General features: G+C 47.3%; 3 protein-coding genes across 21 annotated transcripts in view; 1 reads left to right on the top strand and 2 right to left on the bottom strand.

Annotated features, from left to right (window-relative positions):
• Positions 1-1,725: 1,725 nt before the first annotated feature.
• EXOSC1 (exosome component 1) lies at positions 1,726-8,276 on the bottom strand. Of its 2 annotated transcripts, none has more exons than XR_011494706.1 (8): positions 8,176-8,276; positions 7,953-8,068; positions 6,033-6,107; positions 4,935-5,023; positions 4,004-4,162; positions 3,574-3,624; positions 3,359-3,443; positions 1,726-3,023 (listed from the first exon to the last, which is right to left on the bottom strand). XR_011494706.1 is itself a non-coding variant. In XM_014862722.3 (8 exons), the coding sequence occupies exons 1-8, from the start codon at positions 8,204-8,206 to the stop codon at positions 2,917-2,919; spliced, it is 588 nt and encodes a 195-aa protein (XP_014718208.1). In that variant the 5' UTR covers positions 8,207-8,276; the 3' UTR covers positions 1,726-2,916. The 2 variants fall into 2 exon arrangements, 1 of the variants encoding a protein (XP_014718208.1); XM_014862722.3 differs by having other exon boundaries at positions 4,129-4,162.
• An 85-nt stretch (positions 8,277-8,361) lies between these two features.
• ZDHHC16 (zinc finger DHHC-type palmitoyltransferase 16) lies at positions 8,362-17,609 on the top strand. Of its 14 annotated transcripts, none has more exons than XM_070486087.1 (14): positions 8,403-8,590; positions 8,969-9,010; positions 11,753-11,795; positions 12,040-12,287; positions 12,468-12,662; positions 12,816-12,904; positions 13,265-13,293; positions 13,923-14,056; positions 14,194-14,241; positions 15,087-15,172; positions 15,818-15,941; positions 16,153-16,223; positions 17,021-17,157; positions 17,518-17,609. In XM_070486087.1, exons 4-13 carry the CDS (start codon positions 12,045-12,047, stop codon positions 17,133-17,135), a joined length of 1,134 nt encoding a protein of 377 aa, XP_070342188.1. In that variant the 5' UTR covers positions 8,403-8,590; positions 8,969-9,010; positions 11,753-11,795; positions 12,040-12,044; the 3' UTR covers positions 17,136-17,157; positions 17,518-17,609. The 14 variants fall into 14 exon arrangements, with proteins under 14 accessions (XP_070342133.1, XP_070342208.1, XP_070342167.1 ...); XM_070486075.1 differs by having other exon boundaries at positions 17,428-17,609; XM_070486066.1 differs by lacking the exon at positions 8,969-9,010 and having other exon boundaries at positions 8,369-8,590; positions 17,428-17,609.
• Positions 17,610-17,848: 239 nt separating this feature from the next.
• MMS19 (MMS19 homolog, cytosolic iron-sulfur assembly component) overlaps positions 17,849-19,705 on the bottom strand; it is a 30,310-nt gene continuing 28,453 nt past the window's right edge. For 4 of the 5 annotated variants that reach the window (XM_014862704.3, XM_044753018.2, XM_014862705.3 and 1 more), the window contains 6 exons: positions 19,506-19,692; positions 19,154-19,236; positions 18,859-19,023; positions 18,717-18,776; positions 18,329-18,429; positions 17,849-18,248 (listed from right to left, as the gene is read on the bottom strand). In XM_014862704.3, coding sequence (XP_014718190.2) covers positions 18,221-18,248; positions 18,329-18,429; positions 18,717-18,776; positions 18,859-19,023; positions 19,154-19,236; positions 19,506-19,692 — 624 coding nt within the window. In that variant the 3' untranslated portion in view covers positions 17,849-18,220. The remainder of the gene's footprint in view (positions 18,249-18,328; positions 18,430-18,716; positions 18,777-18,858; positions 19,024-19,153; positions 19,237-19,505; positions 19,693-19,705) is intronic. The other variant, XM_070486020.1, reaches the window with a different exon arrangement.

Genomic DNA, 19,705 nt, shown 5'->3' with positions numbered 1-19,705 from the left:
GGCATAGGTCCATGCCTGGGAACTGAACCTGGGCCACCAAAGTGAAGTGCGCTGAACTTAACCACTAGGTCATGTGGCTTTCTATGATATCTGGAAGTAGAGCTAGGGCACCTACTTTTTCTTTTTCTTCTTTAAACATGGATGGGCAGTTTTAAAGTTCACTAACCCAGGCTGAGAACCACTATTCCAGGCACAGAAAGAATATCCTCCTTGTCTCAACCAATTTCAGGTTAGCAAATGTCACCATCACTAAACATCACTGTTGGGGCACAGCAGTTCAGTCAGCTACCTGTACACTCAAAACATATTTTATTCAGCAGGTGGTATGTGTTAGGCACAGTACCAGGTACTAGAGATTCAAAGATAAGACAGAATCCTGCCCTAAAAGCTCAGGCTAGTAGGGGAGACAGGCACATAACTAACTTGTAGTACAATATTGGGTGGTTAACGGTGAGGAAATCTAACCCAGTCTGTAGGAGATCAGAGAAGGCTATTGTCCAGTTGTTTCAAATGCTCTTTTTTTTTTTTTAAGGTATGCTTTTTGGTGAGGAAGATTGGCCCTGAGCTAACATCTGTTGCCAATCTTCCTCTTTTTTTCTCCTCAAAGCCCCAGTACATAGTTGTATATCCTAGTTGTAGGTCCTTCTAGTTCTATGTGGGATGCTGCCACAGCATGGCTTGATGAGTGGTGTATAGGTCCGTGCAGAGGATCCGAACCAGCAAACTCCAGGCCACCAAAGCAGAGCACGCGAACTTAACCCCTCGGCCATGGGGCCGGCCTCTCAAATGCTCTTCTTTATGACACCATTTTTTTAGTACTATCTGAAATGCTAACATTTCTTTATTATTTGTCATCTGTCTTCCTCCACTAGACTGTGAGCTCCACAAGGAAAGGATTCTGTCGTTTTCACTGCTTTACCCGCTAGCTCCTGGAACAGTGGTGGGCAGAGCAGTCGCTCACTATATATTTATTGGATAAATGAAACACTCATAATTAATAAACCAATGTCAATTTGGAGAGCCTCTAACTGCAAGCCCAAGGTTCTGTTCAATACTAGGAAAAAGGAGGCACCACAGCACAGGAGAAAGAACCTGGGCTTTATATAAGACAGAACCCGGGTTTGAATACTGCTCTGCCACTTGATGTCTGTGTGGCCTACAGCAAATTAATTAATTTTTCTAAGCCTTAGTTTACTTCTCTGTAAAATGTGGAAATGATCGCTACTTTCCAGGGTCACTGTGAAGTTCAGAGATAACATAGTAAAATGGCTAACACTGTTGTTGAGAGAATCAATTGGTAGCATCTTTTTGCAAGGCATTAGGGAGAATCTAACTAAAATTCAAAATGTGCATATTCTTTGACCCAGCATTCCACTTCTAGGAATCTGTTTGGCAACAGAATCACAGGCATGAAAAAGATTCATGGTATATAGATCTTCTCTGCAGCACTGTAAAAGAAAAATCTAAAGTTTTAAAATACCTACCAATAGGGGACTGATTAAACAAATTACATCAAAGTGTCCAGCATAAGGCCTGGCATTCAACAGATATTTGACAGAAGGCAATCAGATGTATAATAATAATATGTAACAGTAATATTGGCATGTCCTGGGCACTTTTATGCATTTCTTCCTCACAATAATCCTATGAGGTCATACCATTCCAGATGAGGAAACAGACTTAAAGAAATGAAAATAACTTGTTCAAGTATCAATGTCAACATCCTGATTGTTATAATATACTTTAATTTTGCAAAATGACACCATTGGGGGAAACTGGGAAAAACATACAAGGGATCTCTTTGTATTATTTCTTGTAACTGCACGTGGGCCTACAATTATCTCAATAAAATTTTCAGTTAAAAAACAAAACAACCTAACCTGCTCAAGGCTAGCAACTCAAGCATACAAACCCAGGTGGGCTGACTCCCAAGCTCACCCTCAACCACCATCACTACACAAAGAAGATATGGGCTCCTCAAAGAGCATCTCAAGAAGTGAAATCTCATAATTCGTCTTTCCTTCCATTCCCTCTGCAACTTCTCCATGCTTAACCCTCATCCCTTCCTCATCCTCAAACCTAAGTGTTCAGTTCTGCTTCTGTAGTTTGCTGGGCTTCTCTCTCTGCCTTGAATATCTTCACTTATCTAAGTTCTTTAATTTCTTTTACCTCATGTCACAAATCCCTCCCTGGCCACCTCACGTGATAGTGCTCTCCCCCTCTTTCCAATTCAGATTTAAGGAACATTTCCTGGAGTACCCACTATATCAGTAATATTATGTTGACCAGATGACTTTCAGAACTATTCATGCTACCTGAATCAGCACATGCGTCCTATAATTTTCACTAAACCATAATCTCTCTAAATGAGGGAATGTATATAGAGTGCTTGACCAGTGGCTGGCACATAGTAAGGACTCAATAAGCAAAAGTACTTAAAACAGAACATAAGAAATATAAAGACTAGAGATTAGGCTTTGTCCAGAGCAAGCAAGCACTTTACACGTTAGTTAATGGGTGCCACCAAGCAGACCTCTGCTCTAAATGTCATGACCCCATTTAGATTCCTTTCCCTACTCAAGACAACAGAAACCATAAAATCCTTTTTTAAAAATATTTTCTTTGTCAATAGCAAAAAATATGTATTTAGAAGACTGTCAGAAGGAATAGGCTATTTCCAGCATTATACAGTTTGTTTGCTGGTGCCTCTGAAAGAGGAACTTATCACCCAAGAGAATGAAATCCACTGAAAGGTTCACAGGAAAAATGTTCCACCTACAGACTAAGTCTCTGGTAGATTGTTCTAGAGGTGGTTGCTCCAGGTGTTTGAATAAAGACAATGGCATGTTGATGTTACTTTCATACATGTACTCTCAGAAACAGCTTACCCCCCTCCAAGGGGTAAAACGTGACTTCTTAGGTCTGCAGGAATTCAGGCTGTACTCGAGCCACTTTCCGGAATTCTTTAGTGTGGGTCTTAGGGCACTGCATCTCACACCAGCTGATGGGCACCATCTGGACACCTGGGAAGGAAAAGCTGGTGTTGGAGCTAGGACCCCAAATATTTGCCTGGGACCCTTCTCTTTTCAGCTAGGTATGAACTGAAGTGTCACAAAGCTACCTAGGGAACCTTACCTCATACAGAAAAAAACTTGTTTATTCCACTGACTTATGGAGTAAGTCCCACTTTTCCTTAGATTTATATAAGGAGAATCATTCTAATCTCAGTAGTAAGTATCTATACATATATGATTTCCTAGGTAATTAAAAAACAAGGGAAACGAGGAAAAACAATGGATTAATCCAAAACCATAGCTCCTAGGGAAAGGTAAGCATGTGGAAGCAGGGACTGACTCACCCGATTCACTGTGGGCCACCACGACCCCCAGCTCATTCTCAGCAGTGGTCAGGAGGTAGTTGGACTGTGCATCACCTAAGGAGATCTAGTCACATAGGATTGGTGAAGGAAAATGAAGAGTTATAAGTCTTCCCTCCCACAGCCACCTGAGTTGTTTCTCTGCTTTACATTTCTTCTTTTGACAGAGACCATAAGGCTACTGGAATAAAGGATACCACTTTGGCCAAGACAATGTCACCTGGGCGGAAACTCTTGTAAATTTCAACCTGTAAAGAAAGAACAAGAGTGTTAAGTGAAAGCTCTCAATCAGGTCTACATGAAACTACTAGCATCCCTGGTAGAGCCAGTAAACTTTCTAATCTCAGGGGGTAGAGGTTATCATTACTTTAGTCAATCAACAACTTTTATTGTTTCTACAGCATCATCATATAAACGAAAGATCTTGAATTCAGTTAACTTGATCAGGAATCTGACGTGCATAAAAGGTACTACAGGTGGCTCTGAAAGGATCCAGAATAAGTCTGAGGAAACAGCAATGAACAAATACCTGGCTTCAAGGCCAAAGAGTATATTAGCCCCCTTCTGGTTAACAGAGTGAACAAAAATTGTATGGAGAAGAAAGGGACAGTGAGGTGAATTCCATACCTTCCAGTAGGGAACACCTTAAACTTCCTTGGACCACACATTCCTATAGAACTTTGAAATTCACTGGAATAATTTAAAAGGACTGAGATTCCTAAAGCCATGGAAAAAAAGAACCAACCAACAACCTTGTCTTTTTCAGTAGCTCGGACATCTTCTTTGCTATAAAAAAGAATTAACAAAAAGATTAATTATCTCTGAGAAAGAACTATTCTGCAGACTCCTAGTAGACAAAAAACGCTAAGAGCAGAGAGAACAAGTCATAATTGGGACCCAGCTGCCACCCAGAACAGGGTGGAGAAGCATCCCTAGTCCTCACTGGAGGACAAAACCCCATTTGCCATTCTTGGATCACACAGAGCAGCAGTATCAACACCTCTGGTCACAGAAAAGCAGATAAGATTTGGCAGGAAAGGATAAGGAACTTTGCCGCTTTAGGAGAGGCTCAACAGAAGCTCTAGAGAATCACACAGAATTCTCAGGGTGGAAATGACCTCAGAAGTTAAATTATCTAGCTCACAAGAATTGTTTGTCCCTTCTCAAAGAACCCACAGGGGAAAAAAGTCTACCATTTCACCCACTAACCTTTTTAATGTCTTACAATCCTTGGGTTTAATCTGTATCAAATTGAAGAGAGGAAGGTACTTCCTAACATGCCTTCCACCTTGTTTGCTATGAATCATCCCCGAACCACTAATCTCCAGTTTAGCTCAATTCTTTTTGCTCTATTTTAAAGACCTACGTCCTTAATATTTTTCTTTTTGTCTTAACCCATATAATATTTTCTTCAGGTACTACCTGGGGAGAATCAAAGCAAAAAGAGGAGAGAAATAGAAGTAGAAATTGTAGTTGTCCCTGAAAATTCCAGTCTCCCATTCTATCCTAATCTCATTCCAGGCACGGAGGCAAATGTGAAGACAAGAATACTTCTTACCGGATAGTTCCTCGAAAAGAGTTCTTAAGTGGTGTGGACCCCACATATAGGATGTGTACTTTGGCAAAGCGTGAATTGATGCTAGAGACCTGTGGAATAGAGATAGGATCAGCATTAGAGTATTAGCAGTTGTCAGCTCAAGGAGGCAGCAATAAACTAGGAATTACAGGACTGTAAACCAAGCAACCCTGCTAAGTATAGAATGTAACACAAGTTAACTCCTACTTATCCCTGCAGAAGTGATAGATGTAAAGTGGAGTAAGAGCCACTCTGGCCACCTAACAGAGTTACTATGAGAATCAAATGAAATAATATGGTATAGATTTTGAAAAATACAAAAGTCTAACATAAATAGACATATGGCATTACAGCAAATCTAGATTTCATAATAGATCTTACTAAAAGGCCTGTATAGTGGATGGAATTTAAACCTACATTTCAGCTGCTGCATATTTGGATCACTGCCTCTCCAGTTATTTTGAGAATTACACACAGATTTTCTGCTGGAGCAATTTATATAAAGAAACTAAGAGCTACAAGTTAATTTAACCTGGCAGAGGGTGGCGACGGGCAGGGAGTACTGATGTATTACAGTTACTGGTCAGTACAGCATTAATTTGTACTTCCACTGCAACACCCTAAAAGACTTAAACGTAACAGGAATGCTAGAGTTTAGTCTTTTGCTTCTCTGCAGAAAAAGGTCTTGCTTCAGATGTTAACAAATGGGCCTCCTTATCACTCTCTGGTGCTCCTGTTCCCCACACAGGTAAAACTATGTACTCAGGGAACCAGCTATGTGAAAGAACTATGCACGCCTGAACTTGCCTGTGTTGATCATTATCTGGAAATCTCTAGACCACCACAGTCCAGTAAAACTTCCTGTGATGACAGAAATGTTCTGTGCTGACCAATATGGCAGCCTCTAACCACTGGTGGCTATTGAGCACTTGAAATGTGACTAATGGAACTGAGGAAATAAATTTTTAATTTTAATTTATTTAAATTTAAATGGACACATGTGGCTAGTGGCTACCATACTGGACAGTGCAGTTCTACAATGATTGGGTGTCCTAAGCAGGGAGGTTAGGACCAACTTACCTTACAGGTTACAATAGCCCCCACATCAGGCAGTAATTGGGACTCTGTTTCTCTCATCACAGACACGACAGGAAGCTACAGAGGGAACAAGAAAACATGAGTATCCTGGCTAAGCCTTGGGTAAACGTTTCTGTGGCTTGAGAGTAATACAGGAATGCCTTGGCCCACAGCTGAGGTCACAAGGGCAGGTGGACTACAGATTTGTAGCCCAGAGCGGAAAGCCTTAGAAATTCTATGAAATGGGAGGGCCAGGGGGCCACAGAAGGAATGCTGCTGGAAGACATAATCTAACCATTTCAGATTAGTTCTAATAAGTTTTTTGGTGATTTTCTTAGAATTTCTTAGTATACAACCATATTGCCTGTAATCATAAATAATTTGACTCTTTCCTCCAAAGTTATACCACTTCTTTCTGTTTCTCATTTTATTGTACAAGCTAGAATTTCCAAATAAATGTTGTATAATGTGGACATACTTGTTTATTTCCATTTTAAGGGAATACTTGTAGACTTTGAGCATGGTATTGGCTGGTGTAAGATAAGATATTTGTGAGCCTCATCTTTTATTAATCTCTCCCTTGTTCACTGTGCTTCAGCTCTCCTGGCCTTCTTTCCATCTCACCAACTCACTAAATTGCTTCCCATCTTAGGATCTCTGTTCAATCTGTTATTTCTGCCAGGACTGAGCTCTCTTCACCCACCCAACTCCTATTTAACTTTTAGAGTGAGGTTTAATGTCACTTTTGATGACTAAGGGAGTTTGCCTATTATATGTTCTCATGGTACCCTGTAATGTTCTTTCAAAGGAGTCATCACATTTGTAACTATACATTCGAGCATTTGTTTACATTTGTGTGTGTGCCCCTTGATAGCAGAGATCATGTGTATTTGGCTCATTACCATATCCCTAGAAGTCAGCACTATGCCTGGCACATCAACAGATATCTATATCTACAAAATAAACAAACTCAGGAATGTTAAGGACATTCCCCAAATTGACTAAATAAAAAGCCTCTCATCTTACAGATGAAGAAGAACCTAAAGCCAGAGAACTTCACTTTCTTACCCAAAGCAGAATCTAGTTACCGCCTAAGCTACTAATTCTGAATCCTTTCTACTCTGCTACCTGTCACTTCAAAGGCTGCTTATCTGACCCTGAGTCAATCCTGGATCAGTCTCTGGAACTAAGGAGGACAGTATTACTCACGCATTTAGCAATCTTTTACTGAGAATTTATCTTGTACTAGGCGCTGAAGGTGTGGTGGTGAGGCCTGCTTTCAAGGAACTTAGAGTCTAGTAGGGAAAGTCTAGTGGGCAACACTTAACTGCGTGCTGAATTACAAGGGTTTGAAAGGAAACAAATACAATTCTTTGTGAGCAACAAAAAAAACCCCCAAACGCCTCTCAACTAGTGGGTCAAGGAGGGCTTTTCTAAGAAAGTGAGCCCAGAGGAGCTATGTGAAGGATGGGTAGGAATTAAACAGGCTAAGGAGGAGCGGAGCGTGTTCCAGATAGTCGGTGTGTGTACACAGCCTCTGTGGCAGGAGAAAGCCTGGCGCATCAGCGACATTGCAAGAAGCCCGTGTGACTAGACTGCAGAGAGTGAGGCGGGGATAGGGAGCGAGATGACGCCGGAGAGCAGGCGACATTCGGACAGGATTCAGCTCCCTGCAGAGTGAGCTCGCCTCTGCTCTTCCCCCAACTCCCTTTCCCAAGCGTCAGCGACACAACCAAGAGAGACCAACACAACTGGTCCGCGTGGCTGAGCGCCCGGCAGCGCGGATTACAGCGCAAGACAGAGACCAGCTCGTCCCACCGGTGAGCACTAAAGACGCGTCGCGGCGCCCCTGCCTAACGGCCGCGAAACGCAAGGCGGCGTAGGAGAAAGGTAGGGACGGAGATGGGATGCCGCCCCCTTTACCGCGCCATTCTCGCTGCTCTTCGTCAGGCAGCCAGCAAGCGACGAAAAGATGTAGCCGTGCCGGGTGTAGGTACCGCTGCCCGGGCTGCCCTCCTCCAAGTTACACAGACGTTCGCCTGAAGAAAAAACGCTGCATCAGCCACGCGTCCCCAGGAGCTGCTGGCCATCCAGCCTTCCCGCGTCTGTTCCTATACAGGATTGGCTATGGGCACCGCTCACTTACCGGGGACGCAGTACCTCACGGGAGGCGCCATGATTACCACTGTCCCAAGCTCGAGGGAAAACCAAGTCGACTTCTCATTGGCCAAAATCCAGGCGCAGTTCCGCAGTAAGAAGCACTCCAATTGGTGCGATTTGTCACGTGATCTCCGAGGGCCTCCTTGAGTGGGTACACTCCATTTCCCAAGTTGCCTCGGGAAGGGAGCGGGGGCGGAGCTTCGGAACGCGTCCGCGCGCGCCTGCGCCTGTGGTCGAGGATGGGTTGGTGGCGGGTCCGGGTTTGCAGGCTGGCGCTGTGGGCGGCGGGCGATGGTTGGACTGATTGAGCCGGGCCGGGTTGGGCCGCACAGCTGGAGGAGGTGGCCGTGAGCGGCGGCGGAGGTTGCGGGGTTCGATTTGGCTGACTGAGGAGTCGGCAGGTAAGAGCGAAGCCGCGGCCTTTGCTCCCCAGTCCTGTCCCTTTTTCTAGGGTCAGGCCCTGTTCCGGGGCCCTCTGGTGAGCCCGGGTTCCTGCTCTCTCCTCGCCCCTCCCTGCACGGCCCTGCCCTCCAGCGAGGCGGAGCGCACCCTCCGGGCAGCTGTAACGTGCGGAGCTGGGAGGAGGTTCCCTACCCAACTCGCCCATTTCACAGATTTAGAAACTCAGATCCAGAGATGGGGTTTGACTTGTCCAGTGTCTCGAAGATAGTTCAAGGTAGACCCCAAAGCGGAACCTGAGTTTTTTGACTTCCAGTCCATCACGCTTTGACCACGCCACCCTCATTGAGAAAACCTTTTCCCGGTTTTTCTAACTGCAGCTTCCCATCTTGCAGTTGGATCCTCTTGAGCGGAGCTCCAGGGTGAGCCTTTCCTTAAACTTTTTCTCTTCCTGGCACGTTAGTCCAGAAGGGGAGTCTGCACGTGAATAAAATGCTCTTGATGATTGACTTCTGTTGCTTGAGACTGCGAACATACTGAGAAGAGCATCTTTGTCCAGATGAGATTTGCCCTGACTTTCATCTCAGTTTTCTCTACCTTCTAGTGGTTTTGGAATCTGTCCCTCCTTCTGCACGCCTCCCGCCCCCCAAATCCGGATTCCCCTTGGGAAACAGTTGACTTAGAGCCTTGGGAAGAGGAGACTGCTGTGGCCTGCAGTCCCCTCTAATTTGGTGGAGATGTTACCATGGCCTGTGGCTACTGCTGAGGGATCAGAGTGCTCACGGCTTGTGCTTGGGGTGAAGATGTGCTTTGCATTGTTTCCTTGCCCTCCCCACACCACACACAATTTTTTTGAGTTCTGCTTTACCTCAGTTTCCTCAGAGGAAAACTCCGCATGTTTAGTTGTGGCCCCATGGACTACCCGTCGTCCCCCCCCCCCCCCCCCCCCCGCCCAAACACCACAAGCTAAAATGAGGGGAAGTTTGGCTTCAGACTTTGTTAGCTCAAATCTGATCTGTAGCTCTGCATCTACAAGCGTTCTGTTTACCTATTTGGGTTGATTTCTCATTGGACTTATTTTCTAAAATGCCTTCTAGCCCTTAAGTCTACAATTCTTAGAACAGTTTCTATTTCTCTCTTTGTTGATCATGAAGAATGATAGCAGCAGACACTTATTTAGTGTTATCACATTGGCAGGAGTGCCCTTGTTATTTGTGGGACAGATAGACATCTGGCCAGCCTTTCCTCTTCAGCATCCCTCTAGGTCATTCATTCAACAAGTATTTATTGTATACTTCCATGATCCAGGTATTGTGCTAAGTACTTTATAAACATTTCATTTATATCTTACCAAGTGTATATATGGAATAATAATAAAGGGGTGGAATTGGAAGGGACCTTAGCATTTAATCCTACCCCTTCACTGAATAGGAACACAAGGAAACTGCGCCTCAGTAGAGTTTGGAGATTTGCCGGAGATTCACCCAAGGTCACAGAACTGCTTAAGGGCAGAACTGAACCCTAAGTAGGCAAGTTATGGGGCAGATGAGAGTTGGTAAATCGAGTCCTTGAGGCAGGCATTTCCTGTAGAGCTCAGGAATTCTGGAGGTGGTTGAGAACATTCCAAAAAGTGGAGAATCTGAGCAGGAAGGTTTTTTTGGTAGAAAGGAGAGATGGTATATAATTCATGTTTATTACAGATGAGGAATGCATCTTATTTGCAAGCTATTGTAAGTAGGAAACTCCATTAGCCATGGTAAGGGAATGAACAGTGGTGTGGGCAATCTGAGCCACCTGGATTGGATGTGGGGTAAAATGTTTTGTCCCACTCTTACGTTTGGTTGTGGCTGTATGCTATTTTGAAAATTCAAGCTTCAAGCCAAACCATGATTCCAAACAATAGGAGTCCCACTCAAAGGAGGAAGGAAGTTTGAGGTTTTCTTTTTCCCTTTTCTACATTGCCCCTTCATTCTCTTAGCTCTTAGGAAGTGATGGGAGTGGCCAGTTTCTTTGTCCTGGTGTGGAGAGTAGGTCCCTACTGAATTATCTTTCTTTTTCTCTGCTGGCCTTGTCTGCTGAATCTTTTTTTGCCTTAGATTGTTACAGAGTTTGTGGAAGGAGGTAATTAAATGTTTTCTTTGAAAGGCCTCTGTGGGGATGAGCCAAGTGCAAGGAGAGTACTTTGCTCCAGTTACTGAACTGAAACCATCCCCACAGGGGAGCAGCCTCCTCCAGTTTCTGCTGAGTTTCGAGCTGCCTGTTAAATAAGTCAGTGGAGTTGCTGAGGACAAAGTAGCCCTAGGGGAAAATCGGATAATTTCCTTCCTGGTGAGGACTTTAATCTGTGGAGTTGATGAAACTATCGTTGAAGGAATCTGAGTCTTGTGGGCAGGTGATCTCCCAGGGCTGTTGGATGAGGTGGAGACCACGTAGAGGAGATGAAGGCGCTTGCAGAGGAACTGTGTGGAGGGCTAAAGAGCTGGGAAGGCTGGTTGGGAAGCTTGGGGCCAAGGGCAGCAACCGCAGAAAAGGGTCTTGAGTGTCCAGCTAGAACAAGGCAGGGGAGACTCATCACAGAGCGGGCAGGCCCTCTGGTCTTTATGAGCCAGCAGCATGGCTCATAATGGAGGCCCCCTCCCACTGCCAGTGGTCTCCTGCCTGTGGTGTTATTCTGCTCTGAATACCTGAATTTGTCTTGACTTCTGTGTCCTTGGTGTGGGGCTGAGACTGGAATTGGAAACAAAGCATCTTATGTCCTGCAAGGGGTAGCTGAGCTGTCCTGACAAGACTCAAGGACCCTCATGCTACCAGCTGGGTCTGGTGGCCTCTAACCTCGGCCCAGAGGGAGTAAGAAGGCTAAGTATCTTTTGCCAAGACTCACATAGCACCAGGGAAGATCTAGGTGCAGGGTCCACATGCTGTGCACTCACTGCCTGTTCTTTAATGAAGAGCAGTTGTTAGGAGGTAGGTTGATGGGCTAGGGCAGACAAAAGACCCCGGGAAGCCTCTGCTACAGTGGTCATGCCCACAGAGCCACAGTGAGCAGCTTTGCACATTGGCCGTGCTCCACTCAGTGGTCTGTCGGCACAGACACTAAAGACCCTGCTTTGGCTTGGAGATACCTGCCTCTTCCCTCACCCCTTTACTGTGGCCCTTTACTCTAGGTGTGCATCATCTTGGATTTCCTGTGCAACCACGTGGTGGAATGTAAGTAGGATTTCTGTAGCCTCAGAGCCTCCAGACCCTACCCCCTCTAACCTGGTTGAGACACTGTCATCACACGTTCCGTAGAGAAGTGAAGTGACTTTCCTACATCCCACAGCTGGTGACTGGCCCAGCTGGGGTTCAGTCTTAGGTCTTTGCCTCTAAGCTGGTACTCTGGGCCTCTTCCACCAGTGAGGTGGGGAGGGACGGACTTAGGCTGGCCCCTCACAATGGTGTGCTCTCCTAGGAGCCATGCGGGGCCAGCGGAGCCTGCTGCTGGGCCCCGCCCGCCTCTGCCTGCGCCTGCTTCTGCTCCTGGGCTACAGGCGCCGCCGCCCACCTCTGCTCCGGGGCCTGGTACAGCGCTGGCGCTATGGCAAGGTCTGCCTGCGCTCCCTGCTCTTCAACTCCTTTGGTAGCAGTGACGCTGCTATCGATGCTGCCTTTGAGCCCATCTACTGGCTGGTGGACAACATGATCCGCTGGTGTGGGGTGGTGAGTGATGCCCAGGGAGCGGGAAAAGGGATGTTTTGGGGTGGCAGAGGGACGTGTGTTGATGGACTCACACTGGATTTTGGAGGCCAGTCCCCCTGCCTCCCTGGGAAATTCCTGAGTCTACGTTAGGTGTTGGCAAGCTGTCTCTCTGCATCTATCTGACCTCACTGGTGTTGGCAGGTGTTTGTGGTGCTGGTGATCGTGCTGACCAGTTCCATTGTGGCCATTGCCTACCTATGTGTCCTGCCCCTCATCCTCCGAACCTACTCAGTGCCCCGACTCTGCTGGCATTTCTTCTATAGTCACTGGAATCTGATCCTCATCGTCTTCCATTACTACCAGGCCATCACCACTCCACCTGGATACCCACCCCAGGTGGGTCCCTTGGGGCATGGGGGAAGGAGAGAACTGCACGATGTAGGAGCCAGTCCCAGGAGTGGAGGGAGAGTGCCTTGGTAGCCTTTGGGGTACAGAACTGGTGCTGCCACATGATGGTGCTTGTCACAATGTTTTCCTCCCTTTGTACAGGGCCGGACTGATATCGCAACAGTCTCCATCTGTAAGAAGTGCATTTACCCCAAGCCAGCTCGAACACACCACTGCAGCATCTGTAACAGGTGGGTCTTGCCTTTGCTCTCTGGGAACCCCAGCTGTGACCCTTTTGCTGTAGCCCCAGGCCAAACCTAGACCTGGAGTTTGATAAGACATTTGTGAAGCCCCTGTGATGTGCCAGGCAATGTGACACCTGGTCCTGAGAGTTAGGCGTTATCACCACTTGTGGAAACTGAGGTTCAGAGATGAGTTACTTTGTCCAGTATCATGTAGCCAATGAAGCAGGGTTTAAAGCAAGGCCTGGCTGTCTTCAAAGTCTGTGCCCTTTCCACCTCAGCAGGATGCTGGTCCTTGTAGGAAAGGATTGGCACTGACATCTCAAGAACCCTGGCCACCGTAACAGAGCGTGTGTCCCTCCCTCACAGGTGTGTGCTGAAGATGGATCATCACTGCCGTATCCTTTTATTATTTCTTCTGCCTGAGGCCTCCTTTAGCTCCAGAGCACTGCACAGGTTAAGGGCCACAAACCTAAGGCTTCTAGCATCACCCTGCAGAAATACTGGGCTCACGAGAAGTTAGTGGAGGAGGAGTTGTGAGGGCTGACCATCTCCGGGGGGGCGCAGGCTTACAGACTCTCTGGGCTGGATCTTCTTGGAGCAAGGCATCTATTCTAACAGTTCTTTCTTTTGTAGACTGTCATGCTAACATCTGATGAATGGAAAGAAATGTTTGGGCTTTAGTGGTTGTCTGCTGGCTGTACCAGATAGAGCCATTGGTCCCCCTTTCCTGTCCCATACAGATGTCTGGTTCAGCCCAGCTAGGTTGAAGTACTAGCAGATTCATTTTACTGAAGGATTTCAGTTTTCATGGTTTCCTGTTGGGACTTGTGAGGGCTCTGAAGAGCTTTAACACTTTCACCTCAACCTCTGGAAAGTCCCATATTTTCCTGTCTTTGGAAAATAGTTCTCGGTGACTGGAAGCCCTGGGCTTGGATGATATCATCATGAAGCAAGGATGAACCATGAACCTGGACACCCCCTGAAATTGTGTGTTTGATCTTGTCCTTAACCCTTCCTCCACCAGCCTGGCTAAACAACTGTGTGGGCCACTATAACCATCGGTACTTCTTCTCTTTCTGCTTTTTCATGACTCTGGGCTGTGTCTACTGCAGCTACGGAAGTTGGGACCTTTTCCGGGAGGCTTATGCTGCCATCGAGGTGAGCCCATCATGAGGAGCAGGGCAGCTCAGTAGAGAGAACTTTGGGGAGTGGCATCTGTCCCTAAGGAGTGGGGCAGGTAGCACGCCATCCTAGAGGCCTGAGAGTATAACCAGCACTGTTTTCCATCCCCTTAGAAAATGAAACAGCTCGACAAGAACAAACTGCAGGCGGTTACCAACCAGGTGGGCTGTCCCCACCCCACTGCCTCCTGCTGCTCAGGCCAGGGGGTATAGAGTTGCTGAGGCTACTGGGCCCACCTGCTAGTCGAGTTGTGGAGGCTGGCTGAGCGGCCACAAGAGATTGGGGGTGTTGTGGGAGACTGTTTGCTGTGGGCAGACTAAGTGGCCTGAGGGCAAGCTGGAAGTCCTTGGTTTTTGGCTCTCTATCCCATTATCACCTTCTTTGGGCTGAGCAAAGACTCCACCTTGGTGATGGCCTGAGCAGCAAGGAGTCTGTGTTAGTCTGTGTAATGGGGTTCCAGGGGACAGAGATCAGGCTTGGCCAGTCTGATCATCCTGTGCTCCTGGTCTGTCTGCGTCCACATCAGGATCCTTCCTTCTCCTTGGGCCATTTAGGACTCCTTATTCTGAGCAGATCTTGGGCTCATAATTGTACCTCTGCTGCCCTTTTGGTCCTGAGTGGAGCTCACAGTTCTCCTCCCTCCAGTCATTCCATTCTGGTTGTGGGTCTGGTCCTCTCTGGGGATTGCAGCCACACAGTGCGAGTTCTAGCTGGGGAGTGGAGTGGCTTCCCCTGGAGCCCCATTTGTGTTGTCAAATTGACATGCCCAGGGTTGGCTCCTCCTGTGCTTTGCCATCCTGTCCAGATCCACTCTGCCCAGTGTTTGTCCACATGATGATGCCGCTGGGCTTGGTCCACCCATCTGGCTGCTGCCCTGACTCCTGTGTGGCATAACCCCCTATTTGCTTATCCTGGGCTTGCATCACTTCCCTGCCTGAAGGTGCAGGGGGCTCTGCTGGAGACCAGCAGAGCAAATGAGCCAGACATTGCTGTTTTCTTTTTCTAGACTTATCACCAGACCCCACCACCCACCTTCTCCTTCCGAGAAAGGGTAACGCACAAGAGTCTTGTCTACCTCTGGTTCCTGTGCAGGTATCCAATTCTCATTTTTTTTATTTTAAGGGAGGGGCAGCTTCAGAGAAACCTTTTGAGGTGCCCACATGCAGATAGGAACCCATCCCTGTGTGAATTGCTGCTGCTCTTAGTCCAGTTTACATTGGCAAAGAGTCAGTGCTGAATTTTCTTCAGCATTTTGGGGCAGGGAACACTAAGGATAATGGCACTGAGTGTGTGTTATGTGCCAAGGTAAGTTAATTTCCTACCTAAAGGATAGGTGACTGCATTTTATAGATGAGGAAAACCGCCCAGTAGTAGTGAAGTAGGGGTGAAGTGATTTGTGGCATGATGCATGGCGAGGAGTGGTGGAGCTGGAATCTGAGTTTCGTGCCATCCCATTCTAACCCCTGGTGCTTTTACTACCCTCTGCTGTTTCCCACTATGATTAGTAATACAGACTTCTCTCCCCACTCTCCTTTCCACATAAGTTATTTTTAGCTCATGTTGATCGTTTTTATAGACAGTGAAGTCAAAGTTCCTCTAGGATGTATAGGCTGGGAGTAAGGAAGACTTAGGCAGAGAGGTCCCTAGCCAGTCATTATTGCTCAGCTCATTTTCAGACCTACTTGTAGCCTCCAGCCCCCTCTAAGCTCACCCACCAATCTTTGCCTCTCTTCTTAGTTCTGTGGCACTTGCCCTGGGTGCCCTAACTGTATGGCATGCTGTTCTCATCAGTCGAGGTGAAACTAGTATCGAAAGGCTCACCAACAGGAAGGAGAGCTGTCGGCTGCGGGCCAAGGGCAAAGTGAGTAGGGCTGAGTGCTTGGGGTGGAGGGGTGGGTGGGTAACTGAACCTGATGCCCTGTGAACAGAGGCTATGGTTAGGGCCAACTAGGGCAGGCATCCTAAAAGACCAGAATTTGCCTAGCTGAGCTTTCACTTAGCCAATTTAGGCTTGAAAATTAGAAGGGGATTATGTAAAGGGTTTGTAGAAACATGTTTTTTCTTGGCTCTAGGTTTTTAGGAATCATTACAACTATGGCTGCTTGGACAACTGGAAAGTATTCCTGGGTGTGGACACAGGAAGGTAAAGTAAAACATCTAGACCAGTGCTGTGTGATAGAACTCTCTGTGAGGAGAAGAATGTTCCAGGCCTATGCTAAGACATTAGCCACTAGTCACATGTGGCTGCTGAGCACTTGAAATGTGGCTAATGTACCAATTAATTGAATTTTCCCAATTTAAATGGGCATGTGTGGCTAGTGGCTACCATATGGGACAGTGCAGATCTACACTCTAGGAAAAGAGATCATGGCTCATTTGAGCCAAAGGGGCTTAAGGCCAAAACTTTGTGGTTTAAGTAGTAGATGAGGCCTACAGATGACTACAGTAGAATCCCCTCTATTCTTAAGAAGGGACCTCCAGGGTAGGGTATGGTGGCCACCGATCACCTCTCCTGTGTATGGCAGTCGGCAGTTCAAGCCAGTAATTTATGGGATTGAAGTAATCTATTTGTGATAGAGGTCCTAAGACAATACATGAAGCTAGCTCCCTTAGCCCAGGAGACAAGGGTAAGTCATTTTTCAAATTGCAGCTACTGAGGCAGAACTAAGTAGGTGACCATAAGTACCTGCCATCTCCCTGTCCCATCCTCATTATACTCCTGCCTGTCACTGTGCTTGCACTGGCCCCTTAGAAATTTAGCTTGAAACCTCTAAAGGCCTTCCAGCACTGGAGGGCACATTTTGGGGACAAAATTAGAACTTTTGTCACCTTTGTGACTAATGCCAAGGTAGCTTCAAGATGTCTTCATTGTATCCTTGCTGAGGAAGGAGGATTAGGAAGGAAGACCAAGAACTCAGACATTTCTATCTTCTCTTGTAGGCACTGGCTTACTCGGGTGCTGTTACCTTCCAGTCACCTGCCCCATGGGAACGGAATGAGCTGGGACCCCCCTCCCTGGGTGACCGCTCACTCAACCTCTGTGATGGCAGTGTGAGCTGGATTATGTCAGCCACAACGTGAGCATCACTCTGCTTCCTGTGTTGTCTCAACGGCCTCCAAGGGTAGCTTCTTGGAATCCTTGAGCATAAAGAACCAGTGGGCCTGCCTTAGGGTACCATGCAGGGACAGCTCAAGGACCCATCTCCTGGCCACTGCAGAAGCAAGGCACCATGTGGGAAAATCCTAGGACTGATGTCCCTTTACTCAGGCAAACAGACGCTCCAGCCCCAGCCTGGAGATTAGGCAGCTAGCAACCTTGCCAGGTGCTGACCCCCACCCTCCTCCAGGTCACAGCACTGGGGTTGGCCACCACCTCTTCCACTTGCTGTCTGAGAAAACACCTGAATGGTAGAGCTGAGATCCTGGCTTCTCAACAGGGCAAAGATACCAGGCCTACTGCTGAGGTCACTGCCACTTCTCACATGCTGCTGAAGGGAGCAAAAATAAAGGTATTTGGTTTTTAAAGGTATGTAGCTTCTCATTCTTTGCCTTTATTGTAGGGCAGGGAAGGGGAAAGTCAGGGTCAAGGCCTAGTGAGTAGGTGTTCTGGTCATGCCACCTGTGCCCTACTTGGAGGGGTTGGATGCCCTGAAAAATTCTTGGCCAATCCTTGTCATTACTGTTCTCCTAGCAGATGCAGTGATGCTTCTGGTTATGTGCTACTGAGGCACATAAGTAAGAGGGAGGGGGGAACATCTGAAAAGCCCATTACCAAAAGAAATCTTTATTCTCCAGCAGGTACACAACACCCACCATCCCTGGTCCTCAGGGCCACACGCATCAGCATTAACCCCTCAGCAGCATATCCCCCTTTTCCTGACACATAAATGGAAGAGCCCCAAGACCAAGATCTTTCCTCAAATACAAGTGGTCTCACACTCAGTTACTTCACAAATTCATTAGAAATCAGGATTCCTATGTTTCTTGGACAGTCATGCAACAGAGGCCCAGCATTTGTGCCGTGTCCGTGGGAAAGGCAATCAAAGGCCGGTGGTCTCCCTGCCCTGGGCAAGATGGCTCAATAGTTAGTAATTCTAGGTAAGATTGTCTGTCAGAACAGTCTAGGCCAGGACAGAGGGCTCAGCTACCAGGGCTCCCCAGCAGAAACCTGTAGGCAAGAAGAATGTTGGCAGCATTAGTGGTAAGGCTCATTTTAATCCCCTCTCTCCCCATGACCTAAAAACTCACCATTCTCCCCTGGCTGACACTGCTTCCTTGCGCACCAGTCTCTTCTTGTCATCCAAGGGTTTGGCTAGGGCCCGGATCACCTGTGGTTTGTATGGCAGCAGCTGTGGAGTTAGAAGAGTTAATCTTAGCTTTGCTCAATCAAGGCAACCTAAAGCTGCTTCTCTGACTCTACAACTAATATTCTTCCTATTTAGTGATTCCAACGTATGCTATGTGGTAGGATGGCCATTCAATTATAGGGTAGTCAGGCAACCCCTGCCTATCCGTACCCTGTAGTTCATACGTGAGTCACACAGCAGGGCGGCCAGTCCCACTTGACTATGGCAAAAAGGTACTTCTCTGGCTCTTCTAAGTTTTCAGGTCAGAGAGGGACATCTGAGGTACTCACCACAGGGGTGGGCAGGCGAGTGAGAGCATGCATACACTGCAGTGCGGCAATCCGGACAGCCTGGAACACAACCACAAGGAGGTGAGGGGAGACCCATGAAGGAGAGACGTAGGTGTCCAAGAGTTGTTGGGGCTCAACACACCATGGAAGGGCTAGAGCTGAGGTTCAGGAACTTGGTGACGAGGGTGTCAATGTGAAGACTCATGACTTGGGGTGCTTCCAATAGAAGAGGCTGAAGGCAGCTGAGGGTGGAGAGCTGGACCACAGAGTCGGGGCAGGACAGGGCCTCCAGCAGCAAGGAAAGCAGCTAAGGGGGCACAGGAAAAGTGGGGATGACCACATAGGTGATGAGCCTGGTTCTCCTCCTCCCCTTTCTAGCCCCAGCTGGGGAACAATGGCTTGGTCCCTTGCTTAGAGGCTCTGACTGCAAGGCTTACCGTGGGCAGCTCTGGCAAGAGCACAGGCTTAGGCAGCCTGTTAAGTACGTGAGACAGACCCTTCAGGTAATTTGGCTTCACATCTGTAAAAAATGGAAAAGATTGGGAGAAACTGCACAAATGTACAGCTTGAGAATTCGACTCTAATCCCTCATAAAGTTGCGACATCAGCCTACAAAGTGGTTAGAAAAAAAAGGCCCCTCAAGCTCAGAATAAGCAAGATATGCCCAGGAAAGGGAAAGAGTGGGACAAGAATCTGGAAACAAGCATTGAGGTCCTGAATTATTTTGGAGAATGTGGCCTGAGCAAAGGAGAGGTCTACATTCTGGGGCCTTTCTTTTAGACTCCTCACCTTGGGGAGCAGCATGGAAGCCCTGGACCAAAGCAGGCACATTATCTGTGAAGAACCGCTGGCGGAACATGATCCTCACTTCAGCATGGCCAGCACGAGTCAACACATCAGTGCAGTCAGACATGAGCAGAGAGAAGCCATCAGCTGCTGCTGGGCCTAGTTCTGGATCACTCAGGAGCCCCATGAGCTGGAGAAAAAGG

The sequence above is a fragment of the Equus asinus genome, chromosome 2 (assembly GCF_041296235.1).
Source record: "Equus asinus isolate D_3611 breed Donkey chromosome 2, EquAss-T2T_v2, whole genome shotgun sequence".
In the NCBI taxonomy this organism is placed as follows: Eukaryota; Metazoa; Chordata; class Mammalia; order Perissodactyla; family Equidae; genus Equus; species Equus asinus.
This window is presented reverse-complemented; position numbering and strand designations above follow the sequence as displayed.

What these genes read in the sequence shown, in the direction of transcription:
- EXOSC1 (XM_014862722.3), bottom strand. Translation starts at nt 8,206, where the DNA reads ATGGCGCCTCCCGTGAGGTACTGCGTCCCCG. An exon ending in CGTGAGGTACTGCGTCCCCG is followed by an intron (nt 8,069 to 8,175) that starts GTAAGTGAGCGG and finishes TTTTTTCTTCAG; the next exon opens with GCGAACGTCTGTGTAACTTG. An exon ending in GAGCTACTGAAAAAGACAAG is followed by an intron (nt 3,625 to 4,128) that starts GTTGTTGGTTGG and finishes CTTTCTTTACAG; the next exon opens with GTTGAAATTTACAAGAGTTT.
- ZDHHC16 (XM_070486032.1), top strand. Translation starts at nt 12,045, where the DNA reads ATGCGGGGCCAGCGGAGCCTGCTGCTGGGCCCCGCCCGCCTCTGCCTG. An exon ending in CACCTGGATACCCACCCCAG is followed by an intron (nt 12,663 to 12,815) that starts GTGGGTCCCTTG and finishes CCCTTTGTACAG; the next exon opens with GGCCGGACTGATATCGCAAC. An exon ending in GGCTGCGGGCCAAGGGCAAA is followed by an intron (nt 15,942 to 16,152) that starts GTGAGTAGGGCT and finishes TCTTGGCTCTAG; the next exon opens with GTTTTTAGGAATCATTACAA.